The sequence below is a fragment of the Symsagittifera roscoffensis genome, chromosome 2 (genome assembly GCF_963678635.1).
Source record: "Symsagittifera roscoffensis chromosome 2, txSymRosc1.1, whole genome shotgun sequence".
Taxonomy (NCBI): Eukaryota; Metazoa; Xenacoelomorpha; order Acoela; family Convolutidae; genus Symsagittifera; species Symsagittifera roscoffensis.
Window position 1 is genome coordinate 67,048,559 of NC_087063.1, and position 15,460 is coordinate 67,064,018.

The 15,460-nt window shown below is 35.3% G+C and overlaps 2 protein-coding genes and 1 non-coding gene across 3 annotated transcripts in view; 1 reads left to right on the forward strand and 2 right to left on the reverse strand.

Moving 5' to 3' along the window:
- The window catches only part of LOC134840250 (branched-chain-amino-acid aminotransferase, cytosolic-like), a 68,645-nt gene that overhangs the window by 5,222 nt on the left and 47,963 nt on the right, over positions 1 to 15,460 (reverse strand). Inside the window, exons 2-6 of the mRNA XM_063855997.1 lie at positions 2,252 to 2,315; positions 1,795 to 2,049; positions 934 to 1,047; positions 658 to 777; positions 101 to 264 (exon numbers count right to left, since the gene is read on the reverse strand). Of these exons, the coding sequence (XP_063712067.1) occupies positions 101 to 264; positions 658 to 777; positions 934 to 1,047; positions 1,795 to 2,049; positions 2,252 to 2,308 (710 nt within the window). The 5' untranslated portion in view covers positions 2,309 to 2,315. The remainder of the gene's footprint in view (positions 1 to 100; positions 265 to 657; positions 778 to 933; positions 1,048 to 1,794; positions 2,050 to 2,251; positions 2,316 to 15,460) is intronic.
- Positions 2,748 to 3,852, reverse strand: LOC134839596 (diphthine methyltransferase homolog). Its single transcript, XM_063855201.1, has one exon. It carries the CDS (start codon positions 3,808 to 3,810, stop codon positions 2,752 to 2,754), a length of 1,059 nt encoding a protein of 352 aa, XP_063711271.1. The 5' UTR covers positions 3,811 to 3,852; the 3' UTR covers positions 2,748 to 2,751.
- On the forward strand, positions 11,751 to 11,822 carry Trnam-cau (transfer RNA methionine (anticodon CAU)). The gene has a single exon. It is a non-coding gene; the product is annotated as a tRNA-Met (tRNA).

Sequence of the window (15,460 nt, forward strand, 5' to 3'; positions counted from 1 at the left end):
AGATGTATTTTTGCGGTTTACATGAGATCTCTGTAAATCTACGAAACTTTCAAGATTTCTGAACAATTCAGCAACAATTGTAAACAGATTTGCGACTTACCCTCCCAGTTTGTATTTGCCAGTGCCCCCTTCCCACGCCCTGACATATTGGGTGTCTGCCAGAAGCCTCACAGGTTGGAATGTGCCCGTTTTGAAGTAGGGACCCACTGGACTGAGTAACACAAACAGCATTGCCCGGTGAGGAGGCGACACACCGAGAGTTGGCTGAAACAAACTCAACTTTCTAATTAATGACTTGTTTGTCATCATAGTTAGAACTGCATCATTGAGAAACACCTCGTCCACATTATGGAATCTATTGTTCCCCCTTATGCAATTCGGAAGCCCCCCCCCCCCCGTTTGCAATTCGGAAGCAGAGGATTTCGCTGCTATTTCTAGAAGTTCGAGAAATGAGGGCGGGGGGGGAGTAGGCGTGAAAACATGTGTTCCGTGTGATACGGGTTTTCCGATTATAATTCCTAGAAGCATCTTCGGAGCCTTCAAAGTATTAAATTAATCGTGAGCCAAGGTTAAAAAGAAAGCAACACAGAGCCAACCCAACATGAAGAAATAAATCTGCTTAAATTAAAATTTATAACTGAAAAAATTGGATTGTACCTGAGTGGAAATGTATGTGGGCCTCATGTAGAGAGAGGCTCTTCTGGAGTGGGGCACCCAGTCCTGATCCAAACTCACCAACTCACTGATGCACGCCAGGAACTCATCACTGTCCACGAACTAACAAACACACTGTTGATCAATTGAATGAGTAACGAGCCAGAATTAACAGAAGGGTTTATGAGCGTTACCATGTACAAAAAAAATAAGTTAGTCGGTTGATGATTTGTGTTTCAAATTTGCAATTTCGCATGGCATGTACGACTTGAAACTAACTGGTAGTGCAATTCGTGAGGCAGACTGGTTCAGTCGGGCGATGTTCTTCTTGGGTCTGAACAAATTCACCTTCCCAGTTCGCATTGACCTGTAGGCCTTCATGCCCTCAAACAACTGAAACAAATTCCATCTTGTTAAACTGAAACAAACTCCATCTTTTTAATTAAACAGAACACAGAATTTTTTTGTAATTTGATATGTAATAATAATAATCAAAGTTTACAGGCAGTGTAGAAACTGAAAAATTACAAAGATTTGACAAAAACAATAACTTTCAGATAACTTAAAAGGATTTCCATGATAGTTTTCCCTACGACACTTGGCTAAAGTCCTTCTTAAATTGGTTCAAAAAAAAAGAATTTTTTTTGATACGGAGTAAATTTTTATGTAATTCTAAAACACAGCATTGTAATTTTTAATTTAATTTTACGCACAACTTTGCAACAATGTGTGATTAATCAAGAATATTCAATTGAGCAGTGATATCAGTTAGAATTCAGCGCTTGATTTCAATGCATGGCATTTAATAAGCGCATTTTGAAACCTTACCAAGTTGACCACGCTAAAACACTCTTACAGCTGTAGCATATCAGATCGCTGCAAGCTTGGGGCAGATTTAGGAGCTTCGCGAGCGAAGAGGGACTTCCAAAGAAATTTGGAAAACCAATTTGGTCAACCTTCAAAAAATTCAAAATGCATTTTCAGGGCGCGCTTCCACCCCCTCAAAATTATTAAGCATTAACGCCAAAGCTTCATTTAATACTACTACATCTAATTGTTGTCTATTCGTTTAAAATTATAATTTTATTAATTATAATTTTTCATTTCATTTAATTCCATTAATAATTGAGTTCGCCTGACCTGTAACCCATAATGGAGAGAACTGACAGCGGGATGCAACGATAGATTCCCGAACGGTTTGATATGGGGAGCGTGGAAGCCCCTCTTCGAATCCCACTCTATCGTCAACATGTGGTCTGTGAACACTGAGCCGAATACGATGTCCTCGTACGACTCTGGCTTCGCTTTTGGTTTAGTGTTCAGGTCGAATTTCATTTTTGAAGCAGATAAAGATGCAGCATTTCGCAGTTGAGTCGACCCACCGCTGAAGCCGAACTGAAAGAAAACTATTCTAAATGTTCTCTCAAACTATCCTTAACGAGATCATCTAAGATACTTAGCTTCAATATATTCACTTTTCTATTATTCTGTCTTCGTAAATCTCATTCGGTCTTCATAAGGTTTCATTAATGCACCGCAAGTGGTCATGCGATATAACTTGCAATAAAAATTATTACTGATATCATGTTATACTTACTGCAATTAATTTGGCAGATGTAAACACTTTAGACATTGCACTTAAACTGTGACACATAAAACCTGAAAACGAGAAATTTTATTTATGACCCACAAGTGATTCCCTCATTTAATTCGACCCCCTGCCGACCCAAAGCCCCCCCCCCCCTTTGTACTATTTTGAAATAGCCATTTTTGGCTGACTGATGGTAAAATTTTTCTAATGGCGCCTAAGGCCTTTTTTGGCCTTAGGCGCAGAAAATTTGCTCAAATTAGGGTCTTTAAAGTGATTTGGGAGAGCTCAGAAAATCAATTTGGTCGACCTAAAAAAAAGGTAGACAAAATTTTCATTTTTTTTTTGAAAATCCGCCCCCCCCCCCTCGATAAATTCCTCGATCCGCGCCTGCGCAAGAGTATCTATGTTCTCAAAATGGCAATATAAAATCTATATCTATGTTCTCAAAATCATACATAAGCTGGCATGAGCAGACATGGAATATTTAAAAAAATCGAGACGATTATCTAAGATGCTTGAATTTCCCATAATGACACAATTTTATCATAAAAACTGCAAGTCATGAATTTATTTGGGTCTTTTCGTGACCAATCAAAACCATATCCCAGTAACTCAGTTTCTTCTGGATTGCTAAATTTTTCACCAACTTCGGATAGATTTTCTATCAACTTATAGCCTTCATACATTGCGGCAACGCCTACTAATTGCGGATCTTCAGGGTTAAATTTTATCCGCCATGGTCCACCCTTAATCTCTAAAGTTTTCAATGTTCTCCATTCACAGTTTGTATTATGTAACAAGGATTGGTTTAAGTCTGGGAGAAATCGCATGTCAAAAACGTGTATTTTGTCGTCATAACAACCAGTCAATACATAGTTTTCTAATCGTTTATCGGTCTGCACGCAACAAACACCAGCAGTATGTGGAAACTTCGCAAGTTTTTTGTGTGTTCTCGTATCCCAAGCGTTCAAAAAACAATCGTCAGCACCGGAGAAAACAATACGCGAATCATGTTGTGAAAAGACGCAGGTCCAAATCTCACTCTCGTGCTTTCCACTCACTTCACTTAACCCTGACTCAATATCCGTTAAATACAATTGACCTTTATCAGTCGATGAAATTATTTTGCCATCACTGAAATCCAGCGACAAAATAATTTCAATAGATTCACTGACAATCAAGGAGCTTGTCTCTCTGTAAGTCAAATTAATGGTACCAGAAATCGATTCGTTAACTTCACTTGTTTCGTAAACTCGAAGACAACTATCACTACAAGCGCAAATGAATTTTTCACTGTTACACCATTTAATATCCAAAACTCCAAAATCTGCGCTACTGTTCAAGACAGCACAATTATTATCAACTTTGGGAATATTAACAAAACGGTTGTCATCAATCTGAAAAAGCGAAACTCCTCCAATTCGTTTATTTGTCAATGAATCGAATTCGTAACAACCACAAACTGCGAGTTCGGGCGCAGACTGAATTGATCTAGGTGCAAATTCGACAGTGTCAGCGTTATTTTTCAGTTTAAAGGTGTCATGGAGGTTAGGCTTTAGTTGCATTATCTGAAATAATGCAACCTAATAATTACTGCAATTGAAGCCTTTAATTTGTGGATGACAGAAATTTTAACTCAATTAAATATTTTGTTACTAACTGCACTTGGGGACAAAAATCTTTGGTACTCTTCCATATGGAAAAATCATAAATGCTATTGCAAAAATAAATCTTACCATTCTTTTTGTTATAGAAGAATACTAGATAAAAAGTATTTTTTTCAATCTTTATTTTTATTTTCTTATATTTTACGCAGCGAGAATATTGCTTTGTATAGAGCGACTCGCTATCCTTGATCCATAGTTTGTGATTTTTTAAGTTGTCATCAAAATTCAATGTTAGCACAGCTCAGATCCGGTTACTCCCCCTTTTTAAATACCTATCTCAATAGAATAGACCCCAATGTCCCCCAAACTGTTCCCACTGTCCGTCTTCCCATACTACCCTTCACCTTTTTAACCGCCCCACAAACCCGACTGAACTGACCCCAATAAAACTGTGGCTACGGACTACCGAAGTAAAAATGATCTTTAGACTCGGGCCAAGTTCGCATGAGGCGCTCCCTATGGGCAACTAACAACTAGGCTTAAAAACAAACTAGCGACTGAACATAAAAGATGCGACCAAATCTTCTGACAAACAATATGTAAAATAGGGAGATAAAAAAGACAATAGAACATAAAGCAGGATCATCTGAATTTCAAAGAACTTTTTGGAACAGACAATGAATTAAATTTAAGCATGGTCAGAACACTTTGAGATCCTTTGAGCAACCGGTTGTACCTCTTCAATGTGATTTATTTGGTTCAAGATTGTTCCCGACCATGAAAAATTCTTTCACAGAAACTATTTTAAGCTTTTATAACTCAAAAAGGATCTTGAGATCAAGAGCACTGTCATATTAAGATCCTTTTAGACGTGATTTGAAATCCGCAATCATAAGCAACAGAAACTCGTTCGAAGATTTTGTTCCGAGTTTGTTTCACTTTCATTTCCAAGCAAAATCAGGCATCGCAAATAATCATCCCAATTGTTTCGAACAATTATGCAATTCCAAAAAACTTTCTGTGTCGTCAAAACTGATTTAATTTTATACGTTTTAGGCTCAATCGAGTGAGTGAAGCGAGCAAGTAGACAGCGCAAAGCTCAAAATAAGACGAAAAATGAAGGTTAAGATTAAATAAGCAGTTTTTGGAGCTTTAATTAGCACTTTTCGAACACGGTAAAATAGCTCAACATTTTTTTTAACAATAGATTTTTTCTAAAATAATCATAGTATTCGATTTAGGAATGATTTGCTACAATAACTCTAGTTTCTGAAGCCAGATAAAACTTTTCCGGGTAAAGTTTAATCTATATTCTCCGGTAAAAAAAAAAAACAAATACTCGAATACGAAGTTTCTCCACATTTTTCAAATGATCGGAATAAAAACACACCCCAATGCAAAGTCCTCCACATGTTTCAAATTGGTGGGTTTTTGTAATTTTTGAATTGAACTTAAATGCTAATTAGGATAGCCGGTTCCTGTGCTAGTAAGCACATGGTTCCGACTGCAGTAAAGAAAGATTTTTTTGTTGGAAATTGTGTTCTTCTGAAGTGTAGGGAGATTTTCCGCTCGAAATCAGGTTTCAAAAATAACCATCGGAATGAGTCGAGTTATATATCATATTTAAGCCCTTTCAGTCGTGACTAAACGACAGTTAACATTTTTGAAAATAATTTTTCAGTGCCGAGAAAACCCTTTTGAAAATTTTAATTTTTGCTCTAAATTCGAGCTAATAAGTTTTACCAAATAAAAGTTAGCATGCTTACTATATTGGCGACGTAGATTGGAAAAAAAAGAGTTCATACTAGAACACAATCTTTGCTTGTGTAATCATTTTACTGCTGTTTGAAACGAATAATTTGATGAATTGAAAATGCATCAGCTGTGTTGACTTTTTACTAATCAAATGTCAAAGCACATATGATATTATACTGCTACCGCAGCCTAGCAATTCAAAAGTGCCACCAAAAGCATCACTTTTGTTTGCAACTTAACCTGGAAAAAAAATAAAAGTCGTACTAATACACTTTGCTGGCAAGTGTAAAAATGATTAGTGCAGTCGCGTCAGCAAGTTGCGAGCTTGGCAACAGGGGGTAGCTCTGTAGGAAAATTAGAGCCAGTTATCGCCCCGAATTGAATATGTGCGCGTAGCATGCAATTGGGCAATTTGAAAACTAGGCAGTCGGCTTGGTAGTCTTTGATAAATTGAACAATTTTTGGTAGAAAGTGACCTTTCTATTTATTGTTCCAAACATTTCAAAAATGGGGAGGAACTTTTTATTCGAGTCTTTTAATTTTTTTCTAGCAAAACCAGGGACCACAAATAATCATTGGAATGTGTCGAGTGATATATCATATTAATATTTTTTCAATCGAAATTCAAACTTTCAAAAAGTTGTCCCATTGTCGAGGAAAACCGGTTTGAATGTTTTGATTTTTCGTCTTAATTCGAGCGAAAAAAGCCAGCGAACAAGCTTGCAATAGCTTATTTTGATGGCTTAAAAGCTTACGAAACTTAATTTAAGCCGTAAAATTTAGCTTCACTCGAGTGCAGTTATTTTAGTTTAGTGTTTCACCATTTGTGAAAAATTAAAAAAATTCAAATAACTGCAAAAAATTGAAATTTTTTTGTTATTCCAGTCATTGTTCTTTGAAAATTGTTTTACAATTTGCGTATTTAACTATGACTGTCGCATATGCCTGACCTCTAGTTTTTAGTTCAGATCCTTTCGTCACACCACGCTGAAAAAAAAAGACAATTTGAAAAAAAAAACTTGTTTTTTTTTAGACTACGGTCGGAACAGTCTGTGCTACTTGCACAGTAATCGGCTTCCCTTGTTTCATGTTTTCTGTTTTTAGAAAAACATAACCCTGTTCACTGGAGAAAGTGTTGTCATAACTCCCTGCTTTCATAGAGCTTGACTGATTTTTACATAACTCCTTCATTTAAAAAAAACTGGAGTACGGAAACACTAAATTTATCAATTTACAAGAACGGAAACATTGATTCCGATTCCACTCAAACATGTTTAAAATACATTCAGCTCATAATTATCCACATCTTTAGCCTCATACACTTATTTCTTCGCAGAAGGCTTAGCAATCTCTAAGTCGAAAAACAAATAATTCAGATCAGGTCAAACTATTTCTTCCCAGATGAGGAAGACTTATCCTTTTCTTTCTCCTTTTCTTTGTCTTTGTCACCTTTGCTCGTTTCGTCTTTTTTGTCTCCACTCGATTTGTCTTTATCCTCTTTTGACTTTTTGTCCTCTTTTTTATTCTCCTCTAATTGTCTGTTGTGAATTTTGTTATTCAGAAGGTTGTGAAGAGCAACTATAGTTCTGATAACAGTTCCCAAATAGACTACTGCCATTTCGTCATTTGTCTGTACTTCGTAGCTCTTCACAAATTCGCCAAAGTTCACGTCTGGTAGGAGGTTCAACACATTTTGCAGCTCGTACACAATTTGATGGTGAGTAGGTATTTCTCCTGAAATAAAAAACTACATATGCGCTTCAAAAACGAGACAAATCAAGGAGGAATTTGTTTGTTCAATGCATGAATCTGATTGCAGACCTGCAAACATTATCAAACGTATTGTAATTTAATTTAAATCCATCAAAAGTATACAAATGAGGTACAAATGAGGAATATAGAAAAAATCATATTAGAAACCCAAGGAAGATCTACTTTGCATTAAATATCAATAAATAAACGCGATAGCTCGTTGAAAAAAAAATGAAAATAGTTTCAGCGTGATTGCTTACAATTAACTTGATTTGGGACCCCTTAATCTTGGCTTTTATTTAGTCTTGGTTTGGACTTGATTTCTACTGGTACCCCTCTATCACACTAGACAATTCGATCATAATTCTCTGTACAGGTGTGATCGAGGTGTCCCAAATCACGTTAATTCTAAGCAATCACGCTGAAAGTATTGTCAAATTTTTGACGAGCTATCGCGTTCAGATCAACGTAGTGCCGCCTTTTCTGTTATACAGCCTAAATCTGATATTTTCATATATTGAAAATTGGATCAAAATGCTCGATACAAGTGTGATAGAGGGGTCCCAGTAAAATAACCAATAGATCTCTTTTATTTCCCGTCTTTGGTACCTAGTAACGAATCGCCACCCCTATAATGAAGCAATCAACCTTGCGTGAGTGAGGCAGGTTAATTGGCTCTTTTATATCCCCCGACATTTGAATTTCAGGTTTTAAAATCAAGTTTTAAAAACCATTTTAACGTTGTTTTAGAGCAGAAAACACCAACAACTGTGGTCCCGGTAAAAACCTAATGTGATAGAGGGGTCCCAACTTACATTATTTTAAGCAATTACGGCATGTAACTTAATTCAAAATGCGCCGGTCGGTCATTGTCGAACTTTTCTCCATGTAAATATACCTGCCTCACTCGCGCAAACTTATTCGATACTTCAATTGGCATCATCAAAGCACTAAATTGAACAATTTTGAACGGTGTCGGACAACAGGCCGACGGGACTTCAAACCGAACAAAAAATATGCCAGGAAGCTTTGGAGAATGAATAATCCATATTTTAAAACAGTTTTATTTATTACTTCGTATCTAAATATGGATTTTTTTACCGAAGCAAAAAAAGGGGGCTATGTTTACTTATAAACAGATTTCTGTTCAGAAGAAATATAACAATTGTAAATTTTATTTCCTTCAAATGATGTGAAATCAACTGTCCATCTCGTGTTACAATGACTGGAGATTTAAAATCGGTTAACAAACCTGGAGAACACAATCACCTCCCCCAGATGAAAAAATTCAACAAAAAATTCGAAAAACAGCGTCAAACAAAAATGTTAGATTTTTTGAATATATTCTGGACCCAGCAAATCATTCGAACTAGCGTGTAACGCACCTCCGATGCTTCAAACAGAATATTTAACATGAAAACTGCTTATATCTAAAATAAATGAAAAAAAAACAACGAAAAGAATGCAAACCGTAAAAAGACACGGGCACATCCAACAACGCTTTCATTAAAATAATTAAACAAAAAAATTCCAACTGAAATGGTTAAACCTCTGAAGCTACTAGGTTTCAGAATGGCTAATAGCATACAAATAAACTTCCCATATTCAAGAATTTCATTGGCAAAATCACTGAATTCATGAATGAGACACTTGTTAAAATTAGTTCTTTTTTATTTAAAACAGCAGACTTTTTTCTTAGTTTAACTGATAGTTGAATATTTTTAAATTTAATTCAATTTTTTTTGAAAAATCATGAAGAATGAATCGTAATTCATATCTAGGAAAGTGAAATGAGCTGAGCAGTCATCTTCAGAGTCCATATAAAAACTTCCTGAGAGTGTCTCGACAGCACCCCATCATAATTTTGAGAAGTTCAAATTTTGTTATGTTCTTTTTAAAGATTAATTTTTTCAAAAGTTTTGAACAGCATACAAAATGGCATATCTCCAAACAAAGATTATTTAAGCAGTCAAAACTTGAAGAAAAGAATTGCAACCTCTGGAAGTACCATGAGATCACCCCATTATAGGTTTTGGAATTAAAAAAAATTTCAAATCAAATTTTTTTTGAGAATTATAGAAAAAACGTCATGTCTTCGAACGTAAAATGATTTAAGCAGTCATGATTTGCAAGGTCTGAGAGTACCCTGATAAAACCTGACACCTTAAAAAACGTCAAATCTTGGTAGGTAAAATGATCTGAGAAGTCATATTTTGAGGCCAGATTTGGAATCCCTCAGAATAACCTGGCAGCACCCAATTACTGAGTTGAGTTAATCAATTTTGTCAAATTTTAATATAATTTCTTATAAATTTTTTTTGGAAACAATCAAAAAATTTTTTGAAAAAAAAAGAACTACAAGGATTCAAGCAGCCATAAATGGATGCAGGATTTGCAACCCATGAGAGTACTCTGATAGCCCCCCAACTACAGGAGTGGGAATTTGAAATTTTGAAGAAAAAAAATTAAATTTTCTGAAAAACGTCATATGCGGAAAACTTATAAAATTTCAGCAGTCATAACTGGAGGCAAGATTCACAAACCCTGGGAGTCCCCTGATAGCCCCCTGACTACAGGGTTTGGAATTTCAAATTTTGAAGAAAAAAAATCAATTTAAAATTTCTGAAAATTTGTTGAAAAAATCACAAACGTCAGATCTCAAAAATTACAAGGATTTGAGCAGTGATAACTGGAGAAAAGATTCGCAACACCTGAGAGTACTCTGATAGCATCCAACTACAGGGTTAAGAATTTCAAATTTTGAAGAAAAAAAGTTAATTTTAAATTTCTGAAAATTTTTTTAAAAAATCACAAAACGTCGTATCTCTAAAATTACAAAGGATTTAAGGAGTCATATTTGGAGGCAAGATTCGCAACCCTTGGGAGTAGTCTGAATGCATCCAACTACAAGGTTGGAAACTTCAAGTTTTTTTAAACTATTTTGTAATTTGAGTTTTCTGAAATTTTTTGCACAAAACTCGTCGTATCTCGTACACTAAAATGATTTGGGCATTCATTTTTGGAGGTCAAACTTGCAACCCCTTGAAGAATCCTAACAGAACCCCCCTTCGGCTGCTTATTTATAAACTCGGTGAAACAACCACTAAATTCAAACTCGAAAATCGAAAAAAAAAATCATAACTATTGCAATATACGATATAGCTTAAACGTGAAAAAAAAATTTCGTTAAACATGCAAAAAAAATACGTTGAAAAGGCTTAAACATGGTGAGATAGTGAAGCCCGCATTTAAATATACAATAGATAGATTAAATTTGCTAAGCAGTGCATGTTAAATGCTCGAATTTGATGTCTGAAAATTCCAAATTATAACCAAGTTAACATCCTCCTCTGCCTCCTCTTCAGATTTGTGGTGGGTGCCGAATGTCAAGCCGACGGGACTTCAAGCCGAATTGTAAAATCAGGGACTTTAAAGCCAAACATTTTCTCATTAGGTCATAAAATATGATTATTTTGAAAACTTTTTTTGAAGAATTTCTCAATTTCATGATCTTTCTACAGTAGTGATTGGCTTTTTCATAAAACTTAAGCCTCCAAATGATCGCGTTAGTACCAAAAGTATTCAATTGGCCAAAGACTACTAAGCAGACAATTTTGAGCTCTTGATTTAAGGTCGCCGGTAGATAACCGGCTCTGGCTCTTTTTCCTTTTCCCCCCACCTGGAAATTTTTATAATTAAAATTACTGTTCTAATGGCTCTTTTCCAGTTCCCCCCTTTCAAATTCAATTTTGAAAAGTCTATTTAACGTTGTCACAATGCAATGAAATATGGCGTAGTGAACAAATCGACATAAACCTCGGTATTTTGAAAGGGGGGAAACTGGAAAAGAGCCGTTCTAATTAACCGATTGTCATGAAAATTGACAGACGAACTAATTAGGTTATGACAAACATATTTGAACCTCATAATTAACCTTGTTAAACCACTCGTTACACCGTAAAATTGGTGCTCTTGTGAGGTTTGGGGGGGGGGGGGAATATTTTAGAAGAACTCCGAGCACACGTAGCTTCCTTACTAAAATAGGCTCTTTTCCAGTTTCCCCCCACCTTTCAAAATACCGAGTTATATGTTTGATTTACTTGTTATTACGGCTACATGCGTGATGTTACGCTGTAAAGTATGAAGAACAAATATGTTCAGAATTGTCGATTTGTTCACCACGCCAAATTTCAATGCATTATGACAACGTTAAAACGACTTTTCAAAATTGAATTTGAAAGGGGGGAACTGGAAAAGAGCCCTAAAATACCACAAATGCAAGCAAGCAAGTCTAAAATGCTAATGTAATGGCTATATATACAATACAGTTGAATTGAATCGAAAGCACTATTGGATTCAGAATATAGACGCACGTTCTTCAGATACTTTATAGCAGGGTGGCGCAGCGGAAGCGTGCTGGGCCCATAACCCAGAGGTCGGTAGATCGAAACTACCTCCTGCTAAATATTTTTCTTGATATTACAATTTACATCGTTAGTCTGTATGTAAATCTAGTATTAAAACAAGTAGAATCTTAATATTTCAGTCTCAATATTATTTTTCTATCTGTTCATTTACCTCTCTGTATGTTCTTTTACCACACAAAAGCACTATTTTACCACACGAAAGCACTATGTTCTTAAAACCATAGAAAAAACCATAAATCAATTCAAACATGCAGCGCTCCTCCCTCACAGCGGTATTGGTTTCGGTACATAGCTTTATTCGGTATCGGTACTACTATGATAGAGTGGTCCCTTGAAATTATCCTGATCCCTTGCGAATAAACACAAACGGATCTGAAGTCGTTTAATAATTGCGATTTTGCAATTCAGAAAGGAGCCGCAGTATATTTGCAAATCAATTTTCTGTTTCGTTACTTCGTAGAACTTTTCACCATTATAAATTTTCAATTTATAACATGCGAAATGCATGCAGGACCTGTCTATCATAGTTGCTTTCGACTACCCAATTTTCGTAAAGTTACGGGGGTTTAAAGGTTGCCATTTCGGCCAACTCGGAACAATTAACGCGCGATATATTTCGCGATATTAAAGCGTAAGCGATATTTAATCCGGGTCTAGGACAACAAGCCGACGGGACTTCAAGCCGAAAGGACTTCAGGCCGAAATTTAAACTTTACAAGCACCTCAGATTACAATTTTTTCATCTGTAAAACATTGCTTTTCTAAAGGTTTGGCAAGTTTAGTCCATAATAAGCGTTATTCATGACAATGAATCACTTAGGATTGGCATTCGTTAATAATTTCAGACGGTTTTTGAAATGCATAAATTATAAACAAGAAAATTGCGTTCAAACCGTGTTTTATATTTCAACTTTCCTAAACATCATTTGAGGCCTAAATTTTATGAAAAAACGAATAATTACTGAAAAAAGATCATAAAAGTAGGAAATTCTTTAAAAAAAGTTTTCAAATTAATCCTACTTCATCACTTAATGAGAAAATTTTCGACTTGAAGTCCCTAATTTTACAATTCGGCTTGAAGTCCCGTAGGCTTGATGTCCGGCACCCATTTAATCCGTATTAGAAATCGTTCCAAATTGATTCAAATAAGCTTATAGGTCATAATTGATTTGTTAATACAGTGCTGATTTAAATTAACCGGACAAAACGCGTTAACTTGAAATTTAAAACGCGTTTTTCTCAAATCGGGTTGAATTTGGGTGAAAACTTATGAAGACAAAACTTGCTTAAAATTTTAGCAGGATTAATATGGTGTAATTTGTTTTGCGAAATTCGGACCCAAAATTTTACCCCAAAAAATGGGTCATTTTAGCTTTTCTTAGTTAATTAAAAATTACGCCAAAAAATACCCAGTCGATCACAGACATAAAGTGAGTTCCTTACGTAGCCCAACAAACTTTAAGAATGATATATTCTCCAAAACATTGTATAAGTTAATTTGTTTTTGTTTGATAGACAAAAAAGGTCGTTTTTACTATAAAAAATACCAACTATTTATTTAAAAGCATTTTTTAATTGATTTGCAAATTTTTTTGGAGAATAAACCCTTCTTAAAGTTTGTTGGGCTACGTAAGGAGCTCACTTTGATATAATTATGACTGTGATCGACTGGGTATTTTTTGGCGTAATTTTTTATTAACTAAGAAAAGCCAAAATGACCCATTTTTGGGGTAAAATTTTGGGCCCGAATTTCGCAAAATAAATTACACCATATTAATTCTCCTAAAATTTTAAGCAAGTTTTGTCTTTATAAGTTTTCACCTAAACTCAACCCAACTTGAGAAAACGCATTTTAAATTTGAAGTTTAGCTCGTTTTGTCCGGTTAATTTAAATCAGCACTGTAGGAGCAAAATCTATCACTTTCTACTTGATATGGCGTGTGGGGGGATGTTTTCAAAAAAAAAATAATTGTATTTTATTACATTTAAATTTTTCATGTTCTTGCTGTTCCATAGACCTTAAAAGGCAGTCGGACCATTCAGGGCTTCACCCTGATACGAGCAGTCTTGTTTAATCTTAGAATAAAGTTAAAGCATATTGCTTGAAGCATATTCTTGAAAAGCATATTTCTTGACAAACAAAATAGTATTTACAATTAGTAATCTGAAAAGTTTCTGACGGGGACCGTCGTTTAGCAGACAAATCTTGTAGCAAAAAAAGTGAAAAATGAGTCTTTTAGCAGACCAACGTAATAAAGTGATGAATGATTAATTGACAGACTCAAAAAGACGCTCACTCTGGGGCCAAGCTTCTCCAATTAAGTCAATTAATTATCTCACGATTTGTCAACAAAACTATCAACTTCAAAAACACAACAGTCTTAATTAGCGGCAGCACAAAACTTTACACGCACAACACTCGTGTTGAATTGAAGCGCAACGGAGCAAGCGGTGGCTAATCACCAATGCCGCATTTGAAGTTAGCTATCACACTTCAAAATTGCTGTGTGTCTGCTACAAAACCGGTCTGCTAAAACCCCTAGCACCGTTTCTGACTCAGCATATTTCGCAAGAACTTGAAAACGAACTAGTTTTAAAATTATAACATGCGAAATGCATGCGGGACATGTCTATCATAGTTGCTTTTTCGTGGGACCACTCCATCATAGTACAGTGCTGATTTAAATTATCCGGACAAAACGAACAAAACTTGAACTTTCAAACGTGTTTTTCTCAAATTGGGTTAAGATTAGACAAAAAGTGAAGAGAACAAAAGTTGCTTAGAATTTCACCAGAATTATTATGGTGCCTTTTTTTCTCCGGAAGTCTCAACAAACATTGTACCCCAAAAATGGGTCATTTTTGCTTTTTTCAATTAGTCAAGAATTACGCTGAAACTACTTGAATAATTGATAAGAAAGTTATATCACAGGAAGCGTCTTACGCAGTTCAACAAAGTTTAAGCAGGGTTAAATCTCCAAAAATTTGCGCAAATTGTTTAAAATTTATTTTTAAACAGAGATTCTGGGTTTTATATAGTAAAAATCACATTTATTGACTATCAAAAGAAAATTTTTTCTCTTATACTGGTTTTTGGAGATTTAATTCTGCTTAAACTTTGTTGAACTGTGTAAGAGGCTTCCTGTGATATAATTTTGTTATCAATTTACCAAGTAGTTTCAGCGTAATTCTTGATTAATTGAAAAAAGCCAAAATGACCCATTTTTGGGGTAAAATAATTAAAAATTCCGGAGAAAAATGGCACCATATTAATTCTGGTGAAACTCTAAGCAACTTTTGTTCTCTTCACTTTTTGTCTAATCTTAACCCAATTTGAGAAAAACGCGTTTGAAAGTTCAAGTTTTGTTCGTTTTGTCCGGATAATTTAAATCAGCACTGTATTACCCTTTATTCTTTGTTGTCTTTACACCTCTGCTTCGTACTCGTACTGCTATCAGCTAACAGCTGATAGCATTACGAGTACGAAGCAGAGGCGTGAAGACAATAATGGAGGCTTTCCATAATGGCCAAATGGTATTCAAGGATGAGAGTTATTTCAGACAAAGATTCTTTTTTTCCTCTCCCTCTTCCCTCCCCCCCCCCACTGCAAATTATTACAATTAAAGGCTCTTTTTTCTTTTCCTAATTCCAATTCCCCCACCTCATAAGAACAT

Coding starts and splice junctions, on each gene's coding strand:
- LOC134839596 (XM_063855201.1), bottom strand. CDS start 3,810: ATGCAACTAAAGCCTAACCTCCATGACACCTTTAAACTGAAAAATAAC.